Source organism: Chironomus tepperi, unplaced genomic scaffold (genome assembly GCF_022539635.2).
Source record: "Chironomus tepperi strain 1889 unplaced genomic scaffold, CSIRO-AGI_Ctep_v1 contig_219, whole genome shotgun sequence".
Classification (NCBI taxonomy): Eukaryota; Metazoa; Arthropoda; class Insecta; order Diptera; family Chironomidae; genus Chironomus; species Chironomus tepperi.
The window spans coordinates 2,454,406-2,480,172 of NW_027226341.1; the positions used below are offsets into that span (position 1 = coordinate 2,454,406).

Here is a 25,767-nt window from a genome sequence, read left to right on the forward strand (position 1 = left end):
TTCATAATGAGCAGTGTAAATGAAGATGAGGTCAATAGCTCTTTGATATGGGATCATAAAGTCATCTTTAAAGCAGTTATTATTATTACCTAACAGGTGATTTTTAAACTACCTATTTGACACGATTCTAATGAACATCTTAATCTTGATCAGCGTCATCTGAAAAGTACGATCATATTGAACAAGAAGTTAACAGGCTGAATATTTATAATTGCACTAAATTAGCTTTTATCCTCCCTAAATATAATGCTGACACATAGTAAAAATTATGCTGGTCTTTTGAAGTGAAAAAGGCGTAAAATTCTTAATTTTAATTATAGTGTGTATTCTGTTATCTCCCGAACAGCACAGTGTATCCGCTACGACACTAGTATGTCACCATTTAAACGGTTAGAAGTAAAGTTGTCCTGACTGCTATAACGTTCATTTGAGATTTGAATATTATTTATTGTACATAGTTGAAAACCCCTTTTGATACGAAAAGTCAGTCTATTTTAGAACTTCAAACAATAAACATCTTTATCATTAAATAAAGTTGTATAAGAATATATGGCCTGATCATAATTACAAAACTGACGATCACGGTTACCGATTACAACCCAATTTTACAGCAAAAAATACAGATTGGTAAATTGTGCTGTTCGGTTCTGTTAGTTATATTTAAAGAAATAACTTATTAAAACATAGCAAAAACTCAATCTCTAATTAGTGATGTGTTGAGTAAACTGCATCACAATATTAGCAAAAAATTGAAATCTTGTAAGATAGTTCAAACTCTTCTCAAAACAGCAATCAAAAGTTGAATATCTAGCAAAATAAAATCAATTTTTTAATATTTTCCGCTCTTTTGTTTATTGATTTCGCCACATAGATAATAATCTCAACAAAATCAATTGTAGAAATGTTGTAGATCGAGCCGTAAAAGAGAAATAATAGATGCATCCAAGCCCACTTTTTTTCGTTACAGTTTTCCTTCTTTTTCCTTTATTGTTGTTTCGATTAATAAAAAAATTTACTTCATATAAACAAATTACTTTCATTTCATTTCAAGCCCACAATTTTTTCTCTTTCTTCTTCTGTTATGTCTTCCTTGTACACTAGATGAAAAGAAACATGTTAGAAGAATAAGATTTAAAGTTTGTATGATTATCTATGTCGAATTTCTTTTATCTAGGCGCATTTAGGGATTAGATCAATCAATCAAAAGCATGAATATAGTATGACTTTGAATATCACTAATAGTACTCGATAATATCCAACTGATCCTTAACAGTTTTACATAACGTGAACCCCCTTTACTATGGTGATTAACCCTAACATACAATGAGCAAAGTCACCTAAATTTTATGAGCATGCTGCTTGAACTAACTCTCAGATTCTGAATATTTTGTACAATTTTAAGCTATTTGAGATATGATTAATAGACTTATTTAAGATGATTTATGTTTCATCAATCACTGATCAACAGTAGATAAAAAACAGCAATATCCATAACTTGATCTCTTTATCTTGAATAAAATTAACAGGTAAACAAGAGTGGCTCAATTTAATTTTGGATTTTATTATCCAAAAAAACTATATCAAATTCCAATGTTTACTGTCTAATATCCAATCATTTCATGAATCAATATTCATTGCTAACTCAATCAAATTTTATGTCTTTTTTCAATATTTTGATGATTACATCAGCGAATACAATCAAATGTCCAGAAAAAGATTTGGTTACTCTTTGATATTAAATTATATTTGATGACATCAATGCATAAAGAATCCTGAAATAATCTTGATAAATGCAAACCGTTTAATCCAGTGTTGGACAGCCTTTTATATTCCGCGGCACTCCTTGCTGATAAACCTCGATCAAACCTCACACACAATACAGTTAATGGAGTTGTCGAAAATTTTTGACGGCGCACTAGTATGTCGCGTCACACAGGTTGCCCACTACAGGTTTAATCTATTATTTTGTGTCAAGACATTCATGTTGATCATTAATCACATTCTTTTTAGTAGTGTTTATCCTTAAAATGGGAAATTAAGATAGTATATGAGGACAGAGAGCATCATATCTTGCTCAAAATCAAGCTAAATTTCATGATAATAGGGATGCGAATATTGCTCTTAATAGTAAGTAATAAAGCGATCGATATTCAATGGTATATCTTGATCATTTTATTACTCTATTGAGACGCACCAAACTAGTATATCTATTATGATTTTATGCAGTTATATGCATAGAAATAAAACGGTATCAAGTGAATTAAATTTCGTATCAATTGCAATCAGCATCAAAAATCAAAGAAAAAAATCATAATATTATGCAATAAATTTCATTTAATAAATTAATAAACTCAAAGGCGAAGACAATTGTTTTGCGCGGTGTTCTTTCTCTCTCTTTCTCTCTTTGCTTTGTATACTCTCTATTTTTTATGTTATGTATTTTTATATTTCGCGGCAAACAGATACAGAGACCCCACAGGAAAGAAATTCACAATAAATTATCTGCTTCGTTTTATTGCCTACAGCTTAAAACGATTATCAAAATGATCAACTGGTGCTTGATTGTTGATTGTTTAATGCATACAAAGATTGAATTGTACAGAGAAAGGCGAAAAATGGAAGAATTGTGCTTTCTTCTTCCCAGCATCTCCATTAAGGAATTTTTATTTCTATTAGGCTTCGATTTTTGTTACATTATATTCATAAAAAAATTATAATTTAATAACAATATCGAAATAATAATAATTCATGCTTTCATTCTATTCATTTCATGTTCATCCATAGATGGTAATTAACGTTTTATGAAAAGGATTGCAATATAGAAGGTAAAGTACAATAGATATGATTTGATGCGATGCATGCCCTCAATATCATCATCATCATTCATTAGATTCAAAATTATGATTTTTACAGTGCACGCTCCGAAAAAAACTAAATTGCAAATTTGTTAAAAAAAATATGTTGCGAATTAAGTATTAGAAAGTAAAAAAAATGAGCAATAAATTAAAACTGCTAGTAAGATAGGCGACATAAATCACCAATCGATGAGGTCATGCAAGAGGTTGCTTCATAGATGTAATGCACTTTTGGTCATAAATCTCTCAATAAATTGTTTGTGGATATTTTCTTACTTCTATGCTTTTTTTTCTTAATCTCTTTCAGGCGCTAACGATAGATCAAGGGATACCTAGCATTCTTCGATCATTTGATTCATTATTTTTTCTTCTTGTGCACGATTAGCACTTGTTGAAGTTACTTAATAATGATTTTCACCATTAAAAGCAATTTTAAATGTAATAAAACTTTTATTTATCTTTTGCTAATTCTTCACAACTGGATATTCATTACCAATAAAACTTGATGCATCCCATAAAATCAACATATTTACATGTAATTATAATTTATCTTATTAATCATTCAAACAAATGCAATGCTTCATAAGAATTCAACCGTCAAAATAAATTTGAAAAAGCTTTTTTGGAGACTTTCAATTTTTTTCTCGAAGCTTCGAGAAATTATTTAAATTTTATCCGTTAAAGCTTAGAAACTGGAGACTATTTGAGAATTTTCAAGAAATTTCGTTCTTTACGTTAGTGTTATTCGGGAGCATTATAAATTCGACACTCTCCTTGTGCAATTTAATCAGTTGCAATTCAACACTAGAAGTGAAAAGAACTCGAACTAAACCAAACTAAAACAAAGTGAAAAGTTGAAAAAGACAGACAGAGCAAATCAAATAAAAGCAAATCAAATTCAATATTTTTGAGTGAAAAAGTCAAAGTCAAGTGAAAAACAAAAATGTCATTACTTCCATTAATTTTCGAAGATTATTACAACTACCCTCGACGTTATCATCAGTATCGTCACCATCCATTCAACGATTTTGCTTTCGGGCTGAATCCTAACGAATTGACAGCTATCCTTGCACTACCAACAGAAATGCGTCCACTAGAAAATCGTGCAAGATGCCCAAAAAAATGTGGAGAAAGCAAGATGATTCCAACAACTGGCAAGGATGGTTTTCAAGTCTGCGTTGACGTACAGCAATTTAATCCAAATGAAATAAGCGTAAAGACTGTTGATAACTTTGTTGTAATCGAAGGTAACCATGAAGAACGTCAGGATGAACATGGATTCATAAGCCGCAAATTTACACGACGTTACGCATTACCAAAGGGATATGATCCAAATACTGTTACTTCATCCTTATCTTCTGATGGCGTTTTGACTGTAAAAGCACCAAAGCCACAATCTTTGGAAAGCAATGAACGTGTCATTCCAATTACACATACGGGACCGGCACATTTGAGTGTTAAGGAAAACAAGGAAGCCAATGGAGAAGAGGAAAAGAAGGAAGAGAAATAAATTCTGACATTTTTTAATTAAGTTTAATTTTACACATTATATGCATTTAACTAATGATAATCACCTAGGTGTTACTGTAGCTTATACTTTCCAAAATTCATTGTAATTCAGTAAATATTTAAATTCAATAAATTTAAAAATTAGACATTCGCTTTATGCTGTATCCAAATCGTTGTTTTATACAATATCTTATTGTTTTTCAGAAAATTAATAGAACTTTGATTTTGGAATTAGATAAAATGATTGATACCTGACATAATTAAATTAATTTGAGTTATCACTGTCGAAAAATGATTTTTGAAGAAATTTCAAGATTCATCTGAGTCATTTATTTTCGCAACTTTTCCAGCATTTTCTTCATATCTGAGAATTTGTCATTTCAGTTAAGTCATTATTAAGCCGGCATAGTAAACAAACAAAATATCATATTCACCAAAACAAGCGGCACGTGTAGGATGAAAAATATTTTTAAACCACTACATACAGCAGTTTTATCTGCACATACATTTTATTTCATTTTACGCAATATGATTCAAGTGTTATTTTTAAAATGCGTTTAATAGGAATATATGCAGCATCAATTTATAGCTTCATAGGTCAAGGTCAAATACGTTGATCTTAAGAATCTAAAAGCTTCATGTTACCTAGATTAATGAAATGTATGTTTCGTGTTTAGATACATTAATTAATTATTCTTATGGTTATGGCAGTGGACAACCTGTTAGTTTTTGCGGGACACCTTAGTGGTAAGTCTCGACCGAAACCGAACATGGCATACGGCTATTAGCATTCCAAATAATTTTTGGCGGAACACAGGTTATTCACCACTGGGTTAAACTATGTTTATGTACTGTAGCATATTCCCATTTATCCATATTTTTATTGAATTGTTTGAACGAGTAAATTTTTTTTAAACGTTATATTTTATTTAGGTATGTACTTCATGAAAATAATTCAATTTTAAGAGACCAAATCACAGGCTTTTACAACTTAATTTTAGATATGTTTATTAATGAATTTTTGATTTCGATGCTTTTCAAGCACTACAAAATGTTGATTTTTTTCCAATGAACGTTTTGCTATTCCCAGCTTTGCACACTACATTGCAATCAATTCAACGCTACAATTTGTGTGTCGCGAATCATACAATCCGAGTTAGTGTGACTAGAACAGCGAAAAAGCACCCGAATGCAACTAGACTTTCCCTGGGATCGAATCCGGGATGCTTTTTCTTTGCTTTATGAACGGGTAAAGTAAGGGTAGAAAAAATTTTTTTTTTTTTAATTACTTGCGATTCATGGCCTCTTTCAGGTGAGGCTTATTGCTTTATCTCTCTATCGCTGACTTCCGCCTATCAATAAATAGAGACAGTATCTCTATCAGAGCTTCCTTCCAAGAAATCTCGAGAAAAAAGTTTACCCTGAGTAGTCAACAAAAAAATCAATATTTTCAGATACCTAGAATAATCTGGAATGATCTTAAGATTTCGATCAATGACTCTGAAAAATCTAGATAATTCTAATAAGGTAATAATTCATAAATTCAATATTTGGAGAAAATTATTGGTTTAACATAAATTCATTCACAAGTTAGATGATTGCAAAATTTATTGTTGTCAATTTTATTTTTATCTGCTGTCCAATTAATATAATGAAGGTTGCTTTAATTAAGAAGGCTAATAAGCATTAACGTACTCAATATCATTAATTATTTGTCCATTATAGTAAACAAAATTGTTCCTATCAATGGCACATGTAAAAAATTATGCTTTAAGACGTATGCATCAAAAACTTCCTAGACGAGTTTTAACTTTATGCTTCAAACCTTTACATTGTTGCCTTTTAACATTAGGCGTAATTTATTTTTCCCGAAATATCTAGAATGACACCTCTTTTTATGCAACTTAATTCGCATTTGTAATTAAAGTTTACATGACATAATCGTACTATAAGAACCGGCGAATTATATTTGTATTGACTGTAAATATTAGACATATGTTCGTTTAAAAATAATGCAAATCCCATACAAACAAACAATGCAACAGATTATTTCACAATACTTATGTACAAGCACAATGAGACATTTAATCCATTAACTATTGAATTTAAATCTATTTTCAGTCATCTGATTCATCTGCTTCCACCTACCAATTTGCATTATAGAAAAATATTTACAATATAAAAATCATTAATGAATTTTCTAGAGTCATGACAACAACAAATACACACAGAAGAATTTTCGCGAAAAACATACCCTAATAATATCGAAATTTCTGGATGTAGTGGTGAAGAATATATAAACGGCTGTGCAACGAGCGGATACAGCAACATTTACAAAAGAAAATTCAAAGTGAAATAAACTAAAGAAAAGAGGAAAATTTGAAAATTTTCAAATCGAAAGTTAAATTAAAGTTCAAAAGTTATAAAAAGTAACAAAATCAAAGATGTCATTACTTCCTGCATTGTGGAGAGACATGGATGACTTCTACGTCGATCCATGGAGATTACATCGTGAATTGATTCCATCATGGCGCAGACCAAGATCATTCTTTGACGATTTTGGTTTTGGTTTCCATCCCAATGATCTTAACGAAATGTTAAGAATGCCACGAGAATTAAGACAGATGGAACAACGTTCAAGAGAATTACAAAGACGAATGATGGGAGATGCTAATGAAATAGTTCCAACAACTGGCAAAGACGGTTTTCAAGTGTGCATGGATGTCCAGCAATTCAAACCAAGTGAAATAACTGTCAAAACATCAGATAACTCAGTAATAATTGAAGGCAAGCATGAAGAGAAACAGGATGAATTTGGACACATCAGTCGTCATTTCATCAGACGCTACACACTTCCTAAAGGCTATGATCCCAATTCAATTACTTCTGAACTATCTTCTGATGGGGTTTTGATTATTAAAGCTCCTCCACCGCAAGCTATTGAAAATAATGAACGAGTTATCAACATTCAGCACACAGGACCAGCTCGACTTAATGTCAAAGAGAATAAACCAATTGAGGACAAAAAGTAAAAATCGCCAGTAATAAGTTTTCAAAGCATTTCGCACTTTCAAAATTTCCAGGTTTAAATTATTTGGTCTGACAAGTAGCTTTAGATTATTAATGCCATTAAACTCATAATTTGTATCATTAAAATCACTTAATAAAGAATAAGCTTATTAGAAAAACACGTAAACTAATGACTTATAGCCTCCAAATATTTCAATTTACAGGACTGTAAGTTGATTGTAATCTGAAAATAAAAAGTTAGTAAAATAAATAATTGCTTACTTCTTAAGATGACCTTAAATTACAAATATTCCAATGAACTTTTTCTTGGTTTTATTTAGTATTATGTTCTTGGATGTTGATACATAATAATGAATGTATTTGAACAAATTAAAATTTCTGGAACTTCTTCTTTGATCCAGCAACTTTGCTGACCTTCAATACATTAAACTTGACTGTCTTTGAGAGTGGACGACATTCTCCAACTGTGACAACATCTCCGAGTTCAACATCACGGAAGCAAGGTGACAAATGTACGCTCATGTTTTTGTGTCTCTTTTCAAAACGACTGTATTTTTGAACGAAATGTAAGTAATCACGACGAATAACAATTGTTCTTTGCATCTTCATTTTTCTTACTACACCAGTCAAAATTCTTCCACGGATTGATACCATACCAGTGAATGGACATTTCTTATCGATATAATGTCCAGAGACTGCCTACAAACAAACAAATAAATCAAGCATTAGTTTTGAATTCACTAAAATTCTTTATAACTTTTTAAATTAGGTTTATTCAGATTCGGGATAATTTCAAGAATCAACATTATTAAAATCTGTAGACCGTCATGAATGTTCTCATCACAAAAATTCTTTTTACAATACTCATAAATTAATACTTAAACATACCTCTTTTGGTGTTTTGAATCCAAGTCCAACATTACGGTGAAGACGAATTGATTTCGGCTTCTTGCCTTGGAACTTGATGTTACGGTTAAGATTAACTCCTTGTTGCTTTTGGAAAGCACGTTCGACCTAAAAAATTTTAAGCAAAAATAAAGCATTAGTTTATTGCACATAAAATTGAGTGAGGTTAGATGATGAAAATCATTAATTATTATCAGTAAAACTAAAAAGTGGATCACTTTCCTCCGCATATATGGATCAGAAGACCGTCATGATTTTTATCATCATAAAGAATGTTAATTAATTTAATGAGATAAATGTGAAAATATTATTTTAAGCCTTACTAAAATATTTCGTTGAACTAAGTATTGTTTATATTCGATTTATTTAAAAATCGAGCACTTTTTGGCGTTTCCTCCATTTCAATTCTAGAGAACATTACTTTGTCTCTTATTTTCACTTAATTAAATACTCCACAAATATCTCATTCTATTAAAATTTAATAAATTTTAGGAAACATTACCTGATGATCAGCCATGTTGAGCGAAAAGAAAGAATATTTTTACACCCCGCGAACCCTTGAAAAAATACGCATATTTCAAATTTTGAAACGACCGTTATTTTATTCTAAAATCATAATTTTAGCTACTGAGAATTTTCTGGACATACTGGGACATAAATGAACATGAATGAACATGAAAGAACAAAACATAAAAATAACTCTAGACGACTAGAAATGCATGTGTGCTCTATGCTGTGCGATTTCATTTCTTTAATTTGTCTTTTTCTCTTCATCATTGGTTTTGATTGCTTTACGAGTCTTAATTGGATTTTCTTTACATTCCTTGTATATACTATTCAAGTCAAATGCTGCTTTCAAGTTATCTGCTGAGAAGAAAAATTTGACCAATTTTCCTTTATTATCAGCATAAGGTCTACGGCATTCCTCCTTTCCATTTTTAAACAGAACAACTGTTGGCAATTGACGACTTAAGGAACTATCAGACACGTGGTACTTCTTTCCATCGTCAGGAAGTCTACCGATATCAACTTTACCGAACTTAAAATTATCAAGGCTGTATTCGTTCGATAGCTCAGCAAATATTGGTGCAAAAGTTACGCAAGCTGGATTCCATGTAGTATAAAAGGTAACTAACCAAGTGACTCTCTTATCTCTGTCCAATTCCTCTTGTAAGCTATTTGGTTGTCTAAAATAGATGACATTATCCGGTCCGGAGTAAGTTGGTTCCGGAAGAATTAAAGCAAACAGAATGAACAAAACTCCATAAATAATTCCACATTTAATATCCGAATAAAACCATAAAATGACATTAGCTAGCTTCGTATACAGGAAAGAATTTGTTAAATAGTTAATCATTGTGACACTGAAATGAAAGGAGAATTTTATTGTGTAAATGTTCTTTAAATTGTCTAATGACCTAGTTAAGTCTACTTATGTTTTCTATACATACCTTCCAGTTTTCCTTGAACGCAGCATTACAACAATAATCAGAAAGAAAAGAATCTCCGTTTCTCGGCCATCAAATTCACATGATTCTTCTTGTGGAAATATATATGGATGAAGATAGCTACATAGTCCTGGTGTCTTCTTTGCTGCTATATAAGTCAAAGACAATATAATATTTATCCAATAATATGGCTTAACTAAAAGTTTGAGATCGTTCTTGAATGACATGTCTTTAATTCAACAATTATTGACTGATAACACTTAGCAAATGTAATGATATTCGAGAAAATCTCGAAGAAATTTGTTAATTTTCACACTTTAGAAAAATTAATGAGAAAAGAAAACTCCCTTGTGAAAAATAAATGTTTATAAACAAGACAGTATTCGTCATAGTTTCACATCCCTGGACTTTTGACACGTACATAGTAGTGAGAAAAATTTACTAAAATAATATTAAGTGATTTCTATTAGAACAATGGCTGATACAATAGCGGAGACTGTTCAAAAGGCAGCAGAAAACATCACAGAAAATGCCAATGTCAAAATTCCAGCAACTCCAGAAGGAATGTTTATTGCTTATAGCAGTTTAGTGATAATGGCACTATTACCAATTTTCTTTGGATCAAAGAGAAGTTTAAGTAATCAGAAGGAGCACAAGGTAATACATTACATTTCTGAGTTAAACAAATTGTTAATCTAGTGTTTAATTATTTACAGGCTAGTGATTCAACAGAAAAACCTGATATTATGACGAAGAAAGATGCTATGATGTTTCCAATCATTGCTTCGTGTGCACTTTTTGGTCTCTACATATTTTTCAAGTTATTCTCAAAAGAATACATCAATCTCCTGCTCACTGGATACTTTTTTGTATTAGGTGTTTTAGCATTGTCTCATTTAATGGCACCCGTCATTAGTAAATTAGTTCCATCGTCGATTCCATATGTTCCATTTCATATTAAGTTTACAAAAGGCACAAATGAAGATCTTATTGATTATAAATTTACATCATATGATATTGTATGTCTGGTCATCTCTACCACAATTGGAGTTTGGTACTTATTCAAAAAGCACTGGATTGCCAACAATCTTTTCGGATTGGCATTTGCTCTCAATGGAGTTGAATTATTATATTTGAATAATGTAATAACTGGATGTATTCTATTAGGGGGACTTTTTGTTTATGACATTTTCTGGGTTTTTGGAACAAATGTCATGGTAACAGTCGCAAAGAGCTTTGAGGCACCAATTAAACTCGTTTTTCCACAAGATCTTCTCGAAAGAGGCTTAGGAGCATCAAACTTTGCCATGCTTGGACTTGGTGATATTGTAATTCCTGGCATCTTCATTGCTCTTCTTTTACGTTATGACTACAGTTTGAAGAGAAACTCCAGTCTATACTTCTATGCAACATTCATTGCCTATTTTATGGGACTTATGGCAACAATCTTTGTCATGCATGTATACAAGCACGCACAACCAGCTCTCCTCTATTTAGTTCCAGCCTGCGTGATTACACCTATTTTCATTGCAATGATCCGAGGAGACTTGAAAACTTTATTTGCGTAAGTGCTTGTGCATTTTTCCTTATCTAACTGATTTAATGAAATAAATAATTTATTGCAGCTATGAAGATCATCCAGAAGAGAAGACCGATGAAAAGGAGGTCAAAGAGAAGTCCAAACCAGAGCAGTCAAAAACAGAAAAGAAAAAGACAAAATAAACCATTTACTTACCTACACATAATTCTACCAATCAACAAATGTTTTCCTTCCAAAATTTTATTACGAATATCCTCCGCAAGATACAGTTCATCGATATTTCATTATTAAAATTTTAGAGCGGATATCTTCTGCTTTAATTTTTTTGACAAAATCATTAATGACACAAAAAAATAAAAGAAAAATTAATATTGAAATATTAATGCACTGCCGTAATTCCTTTAAAATAATAATGAGACACTTAGAAAGTATAATTAAGTTTAGTTTGCAATTGTTTTAAAAACAAAAAGATACATCTTAAGTTATGAGCAGCTTGAGAAATAAATATATGGAGAACAAGATATAAGATACAAATTTGGATAAGTTCTAAGCTGTTATTAACATCTCCAATGTCTTTATTATTTAGGTATACATGGATAGACTGCTAAAGAAATATGTGCTTCATGAAATCTTTTTTTTTTTTGTTGTTTGACTAGTTTTACATGCACAAGTTTTTTGCATTTTTGATTTTTAAGATGATTTATACAGAACATAATTAATTCCTTTTTATTCCTGCTGCATACAAACCATTTTAGGCTATATCTTTTACGGAAACATTAAATTAATGAACATATATTGTGTATTTAGGATATGATGTCAAAAAGATAAAAAATCAATTATTTTGAATAAAATTAAAAAATATGCAGAGAAAATTTTTGTCATCTAAACTGACTGTCTTATTGTATATCACTAACTGTTATGCTGAAACTGATCAGAAATGCAAGTTTTATCGAAACATGTTCCTTTATTATTTTAAATGAAAATTGATTAAGAGAATAATTCCCCAAATACATGAGACTTACAAATAAAGTAGAAAAACTTTAATCTTTAAGATTTTCTGTTGTTATGTCCTCCAATCGCTTGACACCGTTTGCATCCACAATCTGAACATGGAATTTTGGTTGGCTAATAATTAACCGTTTTTGAATTTCACGAGCGCACTTTCGCATAATTTCATAAGCTTCTTCTTGAGTTAAATCTAAAATAAAACAATAATTAATACTACTGGCAGTAGAAACAATGACTGGAACTTACTATCATGATGATATTTATCAAAAATACTTCCACAGAACATTCCTCCGTATCCGTGAGCACCATGTTTAACGGATAAGGTATTAGAAAGATAATCAATAAAGGTAAGTTGTGGTCCTTCCTTTTTATCATATCCAGCAACAAGCAACCATACTTGGTAAGCATATCTTGTTCTCAAATAATCAGCTAAATTCTTACGAGTAAAGTATGCTGCCGATTTTGGGCTCAGTTCATATCCATTTCTCATTTTGTACAAGAGAATATTTTTCGAAATGTACTCAACAAATTGTACTGTATCACCAGCATCTCCAATTGCAGCAATCAGCAACGAGTCGGAAATTTTGTGGATCTTATTTTCATCTGAAATAATTTTGTGTAATGTTAATTTTGCCGAATCATTGTTGGGTTAAAAAAAATTCACTGGTTTTCTCTATAATTACCATCTTTTAGGACCATAATTGAATGTGGATGAGTGCTATCGGCAGCCAACATCACAAAATCCTTGCCTTTAATTCCAATAATTGTTTCCATTTTGAAAAATTAATAAAAATTAAATTTTTTGTCTCAAATTTGTTTTGAGTAAATGACAATATCTACAAATTTGATCTACAATGTCTACTTGATTTTTTTTATTCGCGTAGTTTTGACCCTTTGAATTATTGAATGTAAACATTTTCAAATATTTAGTAGTGTGATTTCATTAAAATTAATTATAATGAGTTATGTAGATAGTATCTGCATAAAATTTCTGAATCCATCACTTGTAATTTACGGTAAAAATTAAATTAAATAATAATTCCATGTAATCATTATAAATTTCTTATTTACAGGTAGAGGAAACAATTTGTTTATACAAAATGAAAATATTAAGGAAAATCTTCAATTAAAAACTTATGACAAGATCCACAAAATATCATTTTTGGACTGTGGAGATGGTATTTATGATATAGTTTGCTCTGCTGGACGTGATATATTGCTGACTCGAGTTGTTAATAACAAATTTCAAGGACCCGGTTTACTAACAAGATTTAATGACTGGATATCATCAATTCAATATTTAAAGGACGGCATTGCAATCATTACACGACACAATATTGCTGCACTGCTAAAAATTGAAAATGATAAGTTGATTGTTCAGAAGAAATTAAAATGCGATGATAATTCGACATTATATTGCTCATTTATTCATGGAAATGTATGGGAAGATTTGATATTTTTCTCGGGAACTGCTCTTGGTGAACTTATTATTTGGAAAAAGGATGAAGCCAGTGAAGATGCCAAGACATTATATCAAAAATCAACACATAATGGAGTGATATTCTCAATAAGCTACAATGAAGATTTTCATGGAATTGTTACTGCATCAGATGATAGATCAATTAAAGTATATCGACCAAATGACAGCTTTACTGACTTGAAAGAATTATGGCAATTGTTTGGTCATACATCAAGAGTTTTTGTTGGTAAAATCATTAAATACAAGGACGAAACAAAATTCATATCAGCAGGTGAAGACTCAAATATATGTCTTTGGACAGAGAATGGAATGTTACAGTCGAAGAAAAATATCAGTGCTTCAGGCGGTATATGGGATTTGGATTATGACCCGAAAAATGCTCGTATAGTAACAAGTAGTAGCACAGGGAAATTGAATCAATTTATATTAGATAAAATTTTCTATGAAATTCATACGGAGGAAGTGATATCAACATGTGAAAATGTTGAGCCATCAAAATTGGCTTACTTAGAAAATGGGACATTATGTGTAATAGATAGCATTACGCAAATTTATACAAAAAATTCCACGAAGAAGGAATGGATTAAAGAAGATATACCCAGTTTTTCTCAAAAGATTGTTGCTATGGATGTATATGAGAATCGATTATTTCTGGCGACCAAAGATTCGGTTTTAATTTTCGATTATTCCAACGTTTGTGAAAAATTGAATTTTACATTTGAATTGAACGTGGACGAAAAATTTCCTCTTCAACAAGAATCAAATTATATACGTGCTATTCACGTCCTTAATCGTAACGAAATTTTTCTCTCAGATGTTTATGGCTCTTGTATGGTTGTAAATGTCGAGAGTAAAGTCGTAAAAAATTTATTTAAAATTCCAAAAAGCATTGAACCATGGACAACATCGGTAGGAAAAATAGATGATTATTGGATTATTGCTGATAGAATTGGTTCACTATTTCTCTACCGCAATGAAGAAAATGATTTGAGTACCTTTCAAATGCCGATACAAAAATTATCAAAATTACATGGTAAAACAGGCGTAACTACAATTCGTCCGATAAATAACGATTTCATTAAAACGACTGGTAATGATGGGACGATAAAAACATTGCATTTGAATAGAAAAACCTCACAATTGGAATTTTGTCATTTAGAACGTACTCATGTACATTTCATAGAGAAAATTTTAGAGTATGGTGATGAATCGTATGTTTACGGATTTAATGATAATTTTTTTGTTGTGTACAAAGATCGTGAGATAATTTACGAGCACAAATGTGGTGGAAGACATAGACATTGGGATGTAACATTAATCAATAAAGATGACTGTAAAGTGCAATTCGCCTACATCTATAAAAAACAAGTTCATTGCGTAGAGTTCTATCTTAATAATTTCAATTTTGACACACCTTACAACAACAAAAGCGATATAATCTGGCACGCAAAGCCATGTAATGTACTTAAAGTGATTGATGATTCTGGGATTTTGATTTCTGGTGGAGAAGATACGATCTTAAAATTCACAAAAATAGAAATGATGAAAGATGGAAATGTATTATACAAGAAGATTGCAGACATAAATTCGCACATTTCAAGCATTAAAGCAATTGTTACATGGAGAGAAAATGATGAGGAGAAAGGTGATGACCTAAACATAATTTCCATGGGTGGAAGAGCTCAAATTGTTATGACGAAGGTTATTAAAATGAAATATGTTAAAGAGGAAATTAATTTTATGCTTACAAATTCAATGCTTTGTGGTAATTCAAAGCAGTCGACCTTTGATACTGAGACCCGATTTACGTGCGCTTTTTATGATGTCAAAAGAAAACATCTCTTTGTTGGTTGTTCAGATGGATATCTTAGGGTATTTAAACTCCAGTATAATGAGTTTTCCAGTTCATTGAAACCCTTCATTGAAAGCTTCTATGGTAAATGTATTCTTCACATTACCATGATTAAAAGCTTTATTCTAACAATGGCAACTGATGGAATTGTTTGCTTTTGGTATTTTAATGAGATGCAAGAAGAGGTAGAACAAGGACAAAAAATAAATCAATTAAATATCATCCACAAACTACAACATAATCGAAATGGCATCAATTGTTTTGATATATTTACAATCGACGATAACCATTATAAAATTGCAACGTCTGGTGACGATACTGGTCTTCATGTTACTGAATTTGAAATTGTTGACAACTCTTTAAAATGTTATAAAACAATAAATAGTTATGGAATACATATTGCACAAGTTACGGGCATCAAATTCATAACAGCAGATAAACTATTGACCGTGAGCGTTGACCAAACATTATGCAAGGTTGAAATAAAATCTGATAACTTTACAATCATCGACAAAAAGTTCACATGTATTTCTGATGTCAAAGGATTCTCGTTATTTGATAAAAAGTTTATATTTGTTCACGGTGCTGGACTTGAAGCTATAAATTATTTTTAACTATCATGCGAGAAGTAGTTTTTATATTTTTATTACATCACGACTTTATATCATGGCTGTAATACTTTTTTATGAAAATTTATTAAATGATGAATTATTAAGTACCTACCTACATTCAGAATGAACGTGTTAATATGTTTTAAAAAATCAGAAACAACAGCCTGTTAATTTTTCAATGCCAATAAACATTTTTTTATTTAATAATGCATAAATTCATTAATAGTTTAATTTATCAACAAGTGCAGATTCTTTGTCATGTCGTTAATATTAATATGTTAATTTACATTCAAAAAGAGAAGATGATTAAACACAGGGATGGCGTGATGGCTCAGAAATTAATTTTTGTTCATTTACATTTTTTTATCACTTCACTTTTGCTGATTACATTCAAATATTTTCTGAGCCTCGTTTTGAATAAGCCGATAGATGTACAGCATTGATTCCATTTTTGGATTACATCCTCCTTGTTGTGGTGGCATTGTCTGTGGAATGACATTCGATGAATCTCCAAATATTGATTGAGTGGCTGTTGACGCTCGTTTGCCCCAAGAAGGCGAGAATGTCAACTAAACATTTTTTTAAGGATAGACATAAAATTAAAAGTTAGAAACGAGATGAAAAAAAGAAGCAACTCACTTGTGATTGACATTCAGGAACTTTAACACATAGCACAAAGCATGCGGCAAGAAGAAGGATGTTTAAAAACTTCACAAAATTCATTTTTAATTAATTAATTTTTTTAGTATCCTTTGGTTTGGTACAAAACAGTAACTTTTATCAAGACACAGAAATTCTTCTTATTGTCACTTGATTAATAAATGTTAAGTCACTTCCTTTCAATCAATAGATCAAAATTGAACTGATTGAATTTCCTTTGATTGCTGTTTAATTTATATGAAAAGTTTCCTCCTTACATCAAACATGTCAAGCATTATCAAAGGACAGGGTTATGACGAAGAAAAAGGGTACTAATAAGGCTTCCATGTATATAAGGATCATATATGATGACTTTCTATTTGTAAATTGTTCGCGAGATTTGTAATTGTGTATGACTTAATATATTACAGCATCTATATCAAACCACAGCATTAGCATGTACATATAAATAAATAATGTTGCTCATACATGTACATTTATTTGTTCTAACAGCTAAATTAACAAATGTATTGGAATATACCAGAATATATTAGCATATAAAAGTGTTAAGTAAATCAAAATGTAAGCGATAGCATTGATATGTGTAAGAAAGTATGAAGCCTTACCAAATTAGTTTTAATTGACGTGGAAAAGTCAACAACAGAGTATTATGGAAAGTAAATGAGTCGAGAGTATGCTTTAAAGATGTAGGGGTTGAATACAAAGGATATAAAACTTGTCAAATTATGCCTACCTTAATACAATTTATTTTTATTTCCCTCAATTCATGTCAATTTTCAAAATTCTAAAAATATCATGTAATAATGTTCTGATCATACATAGTACTATGTATGCTGTGACAAACAAACAAAAATCTTAAGTATTGATGCATGTATTTAAATAATATATCAACATATCAACACATACCTAACTAAATACATTAAACAATAAATCACTTGGAAACAGATTATCGAAACTGACGGCAATATACCTTTTTTCTCGTTGACTTCTTTTTATCGTATTAAGTTTATTTATGATATACAATTTCCACTACTTTAGTTCTTTGCTTTATTGCTAGTCGGCACTTTATATCATATTAAGTCACACGGATTTATGAAGGATTAAAAACAAATGATATGACTAAAGAAAAAGTAGAAAATGAATTTAAAGTGTGTAGACAGCAAACAATACATGCTTTTGTTGATACGTACATGAGCATTGTTGAAGAAATCGACAGACGTATTCGAGTGATGTTTAAGTTCTTTAATTCCTGTTAAATCTCAATGATTTATTATTGACAGCTTTTCCACTTCTAACATCTTAACTTGATGGAAGCAAAAAAAAAACGGAAATGAAAGAATTTCCTGTGAATTCACGATTTACACATGTAGACAAAGAGCACTTGAGCAGGAAAAAACGTAAAGAATGAGAGAAAAAATGTTACATGTTATTTTCCTTGATTTATTGAACAATTTTCACGCAAAAAAACGAATGAAATCCTCACAAAAATGCACAAAAGATTTTTTTTCGTACCGTCTAAAATGGAGCTGTTTGTACTATACCTAATACTCTCATCTATCAAATGTATAGGATAGGAATATATTTTTATATTTCAGTATTAAGGCTCACGGAGGGTAGCAAATGAGATTATATAAAATCTACGGGTTGTTAGGCATTACAATCATTTGAATGATCTTTGTATGGAAGGCTACATACTTAACTTTCTAAGTCTAATTAATAGAGACATTCAAAAAGGCAATTTCCATTATTCTCGCATCATACTTTTGAATTACTAATGAGCAGGGTTCAATCTTATAATCCTTTCTGATTATATCTATGTCTTAGCTTGACGCACGATATATCATAAGAAGAAAAAAATACTTAATTATGATATGATGAACTTTATGCTCAGATCTTTATGCTTTGAGTAAACTTTAATATTTTTTTGTAAATTCTTTCTGAGGGATGAAATTAAAAATTGCCTTGCCGGTCCTGTATATATCACCTATCGTTTTTGAGGTAGGAGTCGTCATTTTAACATATCACCCCGAGCGATACAAAGCAAGAGGCAATTTATTTCTTAAGGCAGCGATAAAACTGTTTCATTAGTATCAAATGAACGTCACCTTCCTTCGACGTCATCCATATGGCTGCCATTTGGCATTCTAGCAACTATTATGTGCCGCTCGGGTTAGCTGCAAATTTCGTTGATCTTTGTTAATTATGAAGCCTCAAGAAATCAACAATGGATGACGTATTATTAACTTAATTACTTGAAAAGAATTTTGAACACTGCCAAATGACGCAATTCTCTAACAATAAATGATTTCCATTTCAATTTTACAATATGTATTTAAAAGTCATTAAGGATAACATTAAAATTCTTTGAATTCTGTTAATTTATGCTGTTTAAGGACAGATTGATGAAGGTCGTTTTGTTTTTTGTACCCTTATGTATAGTTAAAAAAAGTCATTCTTCTTATCTATATAGAAATTAAATTTTCTTTAAGGCATTTTACATACATATGGAATGTTTAAACAAAACACAAAAAAAGAAAAGAAAATTGTTATAGAAAAAGGAGAAACGAGCCTTTTCGGAACTGCTCATGTAATACAAAATTGCTCTTTTTGGGTAGAAGAAGCTGCTTTTAACTAATTTTTTTTGTTGCCTATTCTACCCCACAAAATTTATAATGACTTCTAAATAATTTATGAACCCATGAAATGTAAAAGTTTTTCATTTTACAGAATTTTTCTCATTTAATTTGTAATTTGTTTAAATTTTATGTTGTTGTATAATCATTTTAATGAGAATTCTAAGATCCTCGAGAGGAAACAGTTTTCTAAGTAAAACTTTCAGTTACTTTTATTTTTCTTACCTAAAGATTACAATAGCACAAAATTGGTAAAATAAAGCAGAAAACTTAATTATAATTTTAAGAAAGCACAATCAGATGAGAGAACAATAACTCCCATTTACACATTAAAACATTTAGTAACTTAATTCTAATGATGGTTTCAGTCTCATACTAAACATCCCTCTTCATAATCAAAATTTCAACAAACAATTTTAAATTATTCAAAAACGCATTCTACATTAATATTTAATGTCAAATGGGGATAACTTAAGTGTAAGATGGAGAACTGACAGAAGTAGCAAATTTTTACTTTTGACATGGTGCGCATATGGGGAATTGGGAAAGTTGAAGTCTGTCTCCGAAGCTGACTAAATGTCAAGTGTATACCTTCTCGTTGTGTTCCCTAATTTCGCTAAATACACTGTTGGCGATCAAGGCATATGCATAAATACGTTAAACGATAGAGTAAAAGTCTATCCAAAACACCTTGTCTGAAGGGAGCAAGCTAGGAATGAAAAGATTTACAACCTATCATTTCCGTAACTAACACCACCCTTGGTTAGAACCTGCAAGGAAAAGACGTCAGGGAGCTCCAAAAGATAAAAGTCGCAGAACAGTGATGAAAGAAGGTCAGCTTATGGTGCGGACAGAGTTTCTGTACAAACTAGATAAAAGAGCCAGTTGAGAGCCAGCAACAGAGTCAGATGAAAAGCATCTTGTTATAATCTAAGTTCTACATTGGAACAAGGTTACAGTAAAGAAGTAAACATGTTTGTCTGACAAAATAACGATATAACCAAAGATTATCAGACAAAATACCCACCGACATTAAAATTATTCTTATTTTCGTTTTAATTCTGTCAGCATCTGCCCTTATTCAGAAGAAGTTTCATGGAAAAACTGGAGAAAAACAACGAAGATAATAAAAAATGTAAGAAAAAACTGTCTGCATTGTAAAATTTTAGAAATTATTCATTCGAGAGCATCTCAAAATATGAAAATTTAATTATGAACAATCGAAAAGAATAGCAAAACCAAACGTATAAAGTATGAATCTTAAATGAGAGAGGGGAAAATGCTGAAGCAAGGAAGAGAGCACTTAATACACGCAAATAAAAAAATTGAGATTTTCGTCAAGTTTTTCTTTTTTTCTCTTTCCCATTTTTCATCCCTATGTCTTCTTATTAATATTCCTCTAGAGAATTTTTATACGTTTTATGTTGTTGTAGCTTTATATTTTGAAATGCATGTCAAACAATAACAATAGGACTTGATTTTAACATTTCTTCGGTTTTCCTTTTCGACTCTAATAATTCACAATATTTCATTCTTTTTGTGAATAATTTATGCAAATGAGAACTGTTCAAGCTGCGAAATCCATGTAATTTTTATTCCTTTTGACTCGTGATTTCATATTCTATGTATTTATGTATTATCGATAACGATTTCTTGTATTTACAATCAGCAACGCACAACGAAGAAGATGAAGAATGTAGGTGGAGGATTTGATAATATCTGCTAGCATTTTATACTCCTTTCATGTTAAAGCAGTTCATATTTTTGTCAGCATGTCAAAAGAGATTTATTGTTAGTGGATTGAACAATTTAAATAAAGCAATTCCGTATTATAAGCAAAACTTGGATATGTCAACAGATTAAGTAGTAATTAGTCACAAAAAGATTATAATCCTTTTGATAAAATGCGCTACAGCTGACTACATATAAAAATATGTTTTCCTACCAGCCGCGATTTTCATTTCTGATTATTTTTAAAGAGTTCGTATTTCACTGGAATATCCCACATCCCTTTGAGGGTTATTAAAGTATTCTGCTTCTGCCATTAAGTATGCAACAAGAGACGTCACTCGTTAATAAGAAAAAATATATCCAATTTCTAGCTTTATATGAGATCGAAAAATAAAATAAAAGTCATTGCGTAATTTTCCCTCTTTTTGAGCAGACTTTCCTCTGATCTATCAGTTCTGTCATATTCAAAACTCATTATGAAGAATCTGCTGATTCTTTTATCGCTCTCATAGTTCTGCATCAAACATATGTGTCTAATGTTATTTTTATTTAAATTGAAAAATGTTAATCATAATGTTCTGAAAAATTGTGAAACTTCTTTTGTTCTTCCTTCCTTGTATATGACATAATCATAATAATAATCAAATTTACAAATCTTTATGCTGTGATGGAAATTTCTCGCACGTGTTACACATCAATTTTGGTGACTATGTGCTCGAGTGTTATGTGTCATGAACAAAATTGTTTCTGCAGAATTCTCATCATATCCCTTATGTCCATTCATTTTTTTCCACAACATTCATAACATACTAAATTTCTTTCATTTCTCTCTATTTTCCCTTATTTGTTACTCCTCTCATTAATAATAAAACTTTTATCGTCACCGTTGCTGTTCCCATAATACAATAAAGTTTAGGAAATAATAATCACACAATGACATACAACTATTCATTTTTGCTACTCGTATCCAACATGATCAAAGTGCTCTTCATTTATCACTCATTTGTCATATATGTAAGCGATATAAATGCTCGACTGTATTCTTTTTACTCATTCCCTTCATGCATGATCTATTTGAGGCAAGTTTAATATAATATGAAAAACTCTTCTTAATCTACCATCTGCGTGTTTTCACAACGGACAGTCACGTATTTTTAAACGTTGTCCTGCATAAACCTTGAATTTTAAAAGGTTCTCTTAATATTTTAAGCTAAATTGATTTCCGGTCAGTTACGTCTAATATTTTAGAGACAAAATTTAATTATTATACTCTGTCAATATAGGTTCGTGACTCGATAATGAAAATTTCCTTACAAATCCTTTTTGGAATTTTATCTACTCGAAACATAGCCAGTACAGTCTTGTAGACTAAAACATGCAATTTCGTCAAACAATGCGTCAAATCCCATTAAAAACTGTATATTAAACAACTTGCCTTTAAGTAAAAGAATTTTAAAAATTAATCCCCAATAAAAATTATTCAATTCTACTTCAGATTTGTGAGGACATTCAAACCTTATCTTACTGTGTATATCTTATAAGAGTCAGGAGAATGAAATTTATTGAGAAAAAAATTTCATTGTAAATATTGAAGGTCCTGTTATGCTCGAATTGAATCTCATGTTTTTGACGTGATATATATGAAGGTCGAATAGAAAAGGGATTTGTTTTTTGTTACAAGTACTAGAAAAATAACAATGAATGGAAATGTTTTTATGCTTCAAGTGATTTAAATATTCACGATAAAGTATGAGAAGTTATTGATTCTATTTTTTTTGTCTACTTTACTTTCATTTCATTCTAATCGCTTACTAAGCAGAGATGTTTTCTATTTAGAACAGATAATATTGAGCTTAGCTTAATAGATGCTTGATATGTACAGCACTTAATAAGAAATTGGCATAAACAGCCTTTAAGGTACCATCAGGACATCTCAAAATAATTTTAGATAGTTTACCGTCAGCACATCAGCCGGGCAACGTAGCGGTGTTTGAGAATTTGAATAAATTTCTAAAAGATATAGGAAAATGCTATTTTCAGTCACGTGCTCAAGAAATTTAAGGCTCAACTTTAAACTGATCACATTTATCCACGCAAGCAAATTTTTATGCGCTAGCAGTAAAAGTAGAATTCAACTTTTAGTCGTATTATTTGCCAAAAACAGAAATATATTTTTCCTTTAAGCTCTTCTCATGCTCATCTTTTCTGTTGATCTCATCCACAAAACAAGCATAAACTTCTGTTTATCACATGAGAATTCAACTTTAGTTTAAGTCCCTTATATTTGCATATAGTCGTGTTTTCTTTACTTTATACATATCACAAATAAAGTTTTCCGAAAAATAAATTCAGCTAAATTTCGCATACAGTTCCGTCGGTACACACATGTGTGATAATGAAATTAATTAGGTTTTCTTCCTATCCCTCTAACACCGTGTTTATACTCTGTAATATGTGTACAATATTAGACATAAAATATTTTTTATGCTTTTGAAAGGAACAAAAGGACGGACGTACATGTAATATTTTTCATACACTAAGCTACCGTCATGAAATGTGTACCGATGAACAATCATGAATAATTTCTATTTGATTTTTTAGTGCTATTCTTACGACACATTTGAGTCGTAATTATTCAAAACAAAAATACACAGGAACAGGAACAAGCACAAAGTTTTAATTGAGATATTTAACTGTACTTTCACTGCCAAAAGTTTCGCTTCTTTTATCGATCTAGCTTCATAGTGTGAATGTCATAAATCATATGCTTAGCATAAAATGGATGTTTTGCGTAAATAAAGTGGACATTTACATAGAGATCGAAAATTGAGTAATCATCACTTGAGACGGAAGCGGAAAAATTTTGGGTACAAAACATGTTTACTCGCATGATATTAAGTTACACAAGAACAGTACGGATTAATATTAATATGTGATTTCCTTCTTTCCAAATTTAGTGCCAAAATACCTTAACATTAACATACCTAATCTAATTTCATGAATATTTTTCTCTTTCGCATTCCTTCACTACGGTTTATGAAATGTACAGAAATATATTTTGAGAAGTAACGTACAAACGGAGATAAAAAAGGAAATGATTAGATGGATATGAAATAAAACTAGGAAAGAGAATAAATTCATGACGTACTCAGAACGAAAGGAATCAGAAATCAAATGCGTACATGTTTGTACAGAAAGTATTATGCGATATAATGTAAAGAATGAATAACAATTTTTCTTACTGTTTTGATATTGATTGAATAACTAAAGCATAAATTCACTCATTCTTCACGATTTCTTTTCCTCTTTTTTAGTGCAAATCGAAGCCAAAATCCATGATTCAGTTCAAATACATTCAATAAGAACTTTTCATGTCAATCGAAAAAAATGAGGAAAATATTTTGTTGCAAATAAATTTATTGCTGACTGACAGCGACTTCCATTGAGTTGAAATAGTTCTCATTTAATGCTTAATATTGTAAATGATCAGCCGAACAGCATGATAATAATCTATAGATTTTCGTAGCACGAACTTGTTCACAATATGATATCAATTAAACACGAAAATGCAATTCTTGTTCGTTTGATTTTTAATTTCCTGAATCTAAGCATTGAACGGAAAGATTTTAATTGAAGAATATTGCTTTAGAATCTTATATTTATGTTTATTTAAATCCTTACCGTGGTGATAGCCTTTATCTTGAATTATACATTTAATATTATCTGTCTTTGTAACTTTTATGAAATTTGCTCACACATCTTCCATTCTGTGGACCTTAAATTTATTGCTTTGATGACATTTAATTCTAGAACAAAAAAATAAAGCATAAAGGATAAAATTTAAGACTAGAATTTACATAACATTATATTTGATGAAATAACAAAAGGTCGGCATTTAATAGCGTTTCGCTTTTTATGTATTTATTATCCTCAGATGAAAACCCTTACATTTTCCCATGGTCACTGTTTCTTTAAACTGTCAAACTTCGACTTGTTGAAATTAAATTCCCATAACAATTCCATGTACCATATCAGTTTAACTTACCTAAACATGTCGATAATGTTTGTTTATATCAAGATGTTGAAATTATTGTTCGAGAGCGAGGTGAAATTGATCAGCAACAGCCTTCAAATTGTTCCATTCAAGTGCATTCAAAGTTATTCCTTTATTTCCAGGTTTCATTTTCCCACTTTTCTTATCTTCATAATATTCACGAATATTAATATAACGTTTTCCTTTAAAGAATGACGAATAAATACGGCGACCTCTTCCAAGTGAAAAATATTCATTTCCTTCATCATCAATTTCCTTTTCCGGAATATTATCGGACTTAATTTTCGTTTGTTCAGGTAATTTTTCATTTTTCAACTTTTTAGGCTAAAAATTTCAATTTTTTCATCAAATCTTATGAGTTACAGCAATTTAATCAATATTTACTTTTATATCCTCTTCATCTGAGCTTGAAAAGTCACTGTTATACTTCTTAACTCGTTTATTTGGCAT

At 30.6% G+C, this 25,767-nt stretch overlaps 8 protein-coding genes and 1 long non-coding RNA gene across 9 annotated transcripts; 4 read left to right on the top strand and 5 right to left on the bottom strand.

Annotated features, from left to right (window-relative positions):
• The first annotated feature begins 3,630 nt into the window (after window positions 1-3,630).
• LOC139090722 (heat shock protein 23-like) lies at window positions 3,631-4,534 on the top strand. The gene has a single exon (XM_070640523.1). It carries the CDS (start codon window positions 3,799-3,801, stop codon window positions 4,363-4,365), a length of 567 nt encoding a protein of 188 aa, XP_070496624.1. The 5' UTR covers window positions 3,631-3,798; the 3' UTR covers window positions 4,366-4,534.
• Window positions 4,535-6,685: 2,151 nt separating this feature from the next.
• Window positions 6,686-7,560, top strand: LOC139090736 (heat shock protein 27-like). Its single transcript, XM_070640538.1, has one exon. The coding sequence runs from the start codon at window positions 6,809-6,811 to the stop codon at window positions 7,394-7,396; it is 588 nt and encodes a 195-aa protein (XP_070496639.1). The 5' UTR covers window positions 6,686-6,808; the 3' UTR covers window positions 7,397-7,560.
• Window positions 7,561-7,689: 129 nt separating this feature from the next.
• Window positions 7,690-8,894, bottom strand: RpS11 (ribosomal protein S11). Its single transcript, XM_070640266.1, has 3 exons — window positions 8,803-8,894; window positions 8,283-8,408; window positions 7,690-8,093 (listed from the first exon to the last, which is right to left on the bottom strand). Exons 1-3 carry the CDS (start codon window positions 8,815-8,817, stop codon window positions 7,764-7,766), a joined length of 471 nt encoding a protein of 156 aa, XP_070496367.1. The 5' UTR covers window positions 8,818-8,894; the 3' UTR covers window positions 7,690-7,763.
• LOC139090530 (thioredoxin-related transmembrane protein 2 homolog) lies at window positions 8,876-10,086 on the bottom strand. Its single transcript, XM_070640263.1, has 2 exons — window positions 9,752-10,086; window positions 8,876-9,664 (listed from the first exon to the last, which is right to left on the bottom strand). The coding sequence occupies exons 1-2, from the start codon at window positions 9,973-9,975 to the stop codon at window positions 9,052-9,054; spliced, it is 837 nt and encodes a 278-aa protein (XP_070496364.1). The 5' UTR covers window positions 9,976-10,086; the 3' UTR covers window positions 8,876-9,051.
• A 48-nt stretch (window positions 10,087-10,134) lies between these two features.
• Window positions 10,135-11,493, top strand: LOC139090529 (minor histocompatibility antigen H13). Its single transcript, XM_070640262.1, has 3 exons — window positions 10,135-10,405; window positions 10,465-11,312; window positions 11,374-11,493. Exons 1-3 carry the CDS (start codon window positions 10,223-10,225, stop codon window positions 11,468-11,470), a joined length of 1,128 nt encoding a protein of 375 aa, XP_070496363.1. The 5' UTR covers window positions 10,135-10,222; the 3' UTR covers window positions 11,471-11,493.
• A 739-nt stretch (window positions 11,494-12,232) lies between these two features.
• On the bottom strand, window positions 12,233-13,130 carry Prosbeta4 (Proteasome beta4 subunit). Its single transcript, XM_070640264.1, has 3 exons — window positions 12,980-13,130; window positions 12,543-12,899; window positions 12,233-12,486 (listed from the first exon to the last, which is right to left on the bottom strand). Exons 1-3 carry the CDS (start codon window positions 13,068-13,070, stop codon window positions 12,329-12,331), a joined length of 606 nt encoding a protein of 201 aa, XP_070496365.1. The 5' UTR covers window positions 13,071-13,130; the 3' UTR covers window positions 12,233-12,328.
• Window positions 13,131-13,205: 75 nt separating this feature from the next.
• Window positions 13,206-16,434, top strand: LOC139090820 (tRNA (34-2'-O)-methyltransferase regulator WDR6). Its single transcript, XM_070640651.1, has 2 exons — window positions 13,206-13,312; window positions 13,370-16,434. Exons 1-2 carry the CDS (start codon window positions 13,255-13,257, stop codon window positions 16,240-16,242), a joined length of 2,931 nt encoding a protein of 976 aa, XP_070496752.1. The 5' UTR covers window positions 13,206-13,254; the 3' UTR covers window positions 16,243-16,434.
• Window positions 16,435-24,662: 8,228 nt separating this feature from the next.
• On the bottom strand, window positions 24,663-25,330 carry LOC139090792 (uncharacterized). Its single transcript, XR_011544453.1, has 3 exons — window positions 25,309-25,330; window positions 24,945-25,069; window positions 24,663-24,867 (listed from the first exon to the last, which is right to left on the bottom strand). It is a non-coding gene; the product is annotated as an uncharacterized lncRNA (long non-coding RNA).
• Window positions 25,331-25,350: 20 nt separating this feature from the next.
• Window positions 25,351-25,767, bottom strand: LOC139090706 (putative RNA polymerase II transcriptional coactivator). The gene is made up of 2 exons (XM_070640504.1): window positions 25,702-25,767; window positions 25,351-25,641 (listed from the first exon to the last, which is right to left on the bottom strand). The coding sequence occupies exons 1-2, from the start codon at window positions 25,765-25,767 to the stop codon at window positions 25,351-25,353; spliced, it is 357 nt and encodes a 118-aa protein (XP_070496605.1).

Bases quoted from the DNA above. Each gene is read 5' to 3' on its own strand.
- LOC139090722 (XM_070640523.1), top strand. From the start codon at position 3,799: ATGTCATTACTTCCATTAATTTTCGAAGATTATTACAACTACCCTCGA.
- LOC139090736 (XM_070640538.1), top strand. From the start codon at position 6,809: ATGTCATTACTTCCTGCATTGTGGAGAGACATGGATGACTTCTACGTC.
- RpS11 (XM_070640266.1), bottom strand. The intron at 8,094-8,282 runs GTATGTTTAAGT...GTTTGTTTGTAG, and splicing joins GATTCAAAACACCAAAAGAG to GCAGTCTCTGGACATTATAT.
- LOC139090530 (XM_070640263.1), bottom strand. From the start codon at position 9,975: ATGTCATTCAAGAACGATCTCAAACTTTTAGTTAAGCCATATTATTGG. The intron at 9,665-9,751 runs GTATGTATAGAA...CTTTCATTTCAG, and splicing joins CGTTCAAGGAAAACTGGAAG to TGTCACAATGATTAACTATT.
- LOC139090529 (XM_070640262.1), top strand. From the start codon at position 10,223: ATGGCTGATACAATAGCGGAGACTGTTCAAAAGGCAGCAGAAAACATC. The intron at 10,406-10,464 runs GTAATACATTAC...AATTATTTACAG, and splicing joins GTAATCAGAAGGAGCACAAG to GCTAGTGATTCAACAGAAAA. The intron at 11,313-11,373 runs GTAAGTGCTTGT...AATTTATTGCAG, and splicing joins GACTTGAAAACTTTATTTGC to CTATGAAGATCATCCAGAAG.
- Prosbeta4 (XM_070640264.1), bottom strand. From the start codon at position 13,070: ATGGAAACAATTATTGGAATTAAAGGCAAGGATTTTGTGATGTTGGCT. The intron at 12,900-12,979 runs GTAATTATAGAG...AAATTATTTCAG, and splicing joins AATTATGGTCCTAAAAGATG to ATGAAAATAAGATCCACAAA. The intron at 12,487-12,542 runs GTAAGTTCCAGT...GTTTTATTTTAG, and splicing joins TGATAAATATCATCATGATA to ATTTAACTCAAGAAGAAGCT.
- LOC139090820 (XM_070640651.1), top strand. From the start codon at position 13,255: ATGAGTTATGTAGATAGTATCTGCATAAAATTTCTGAATCCATCACTT. The intron at 13,313-13,369 runs GTAAAAATTAAA...TCTTATTTACAG, and splicing joins TCCATCACTTGTAATTTACG to GTAGAGGAAACAATTTGTTT.
- LOC139090706 (XM_070640504.1), bottom strand. From the start codon at position 25,767: ATGCCAAATAAACGAGTTAAGAAGTATAACAGTGACTTTTCAAGCTCA. The intron at 25,642-25,701 runs GTAAATATTGAT...TGAAATTTTTAG, and splicing joins CAGATGAAGAGGATATAAAA to CCTAAAAAGTTGAAAAATGA.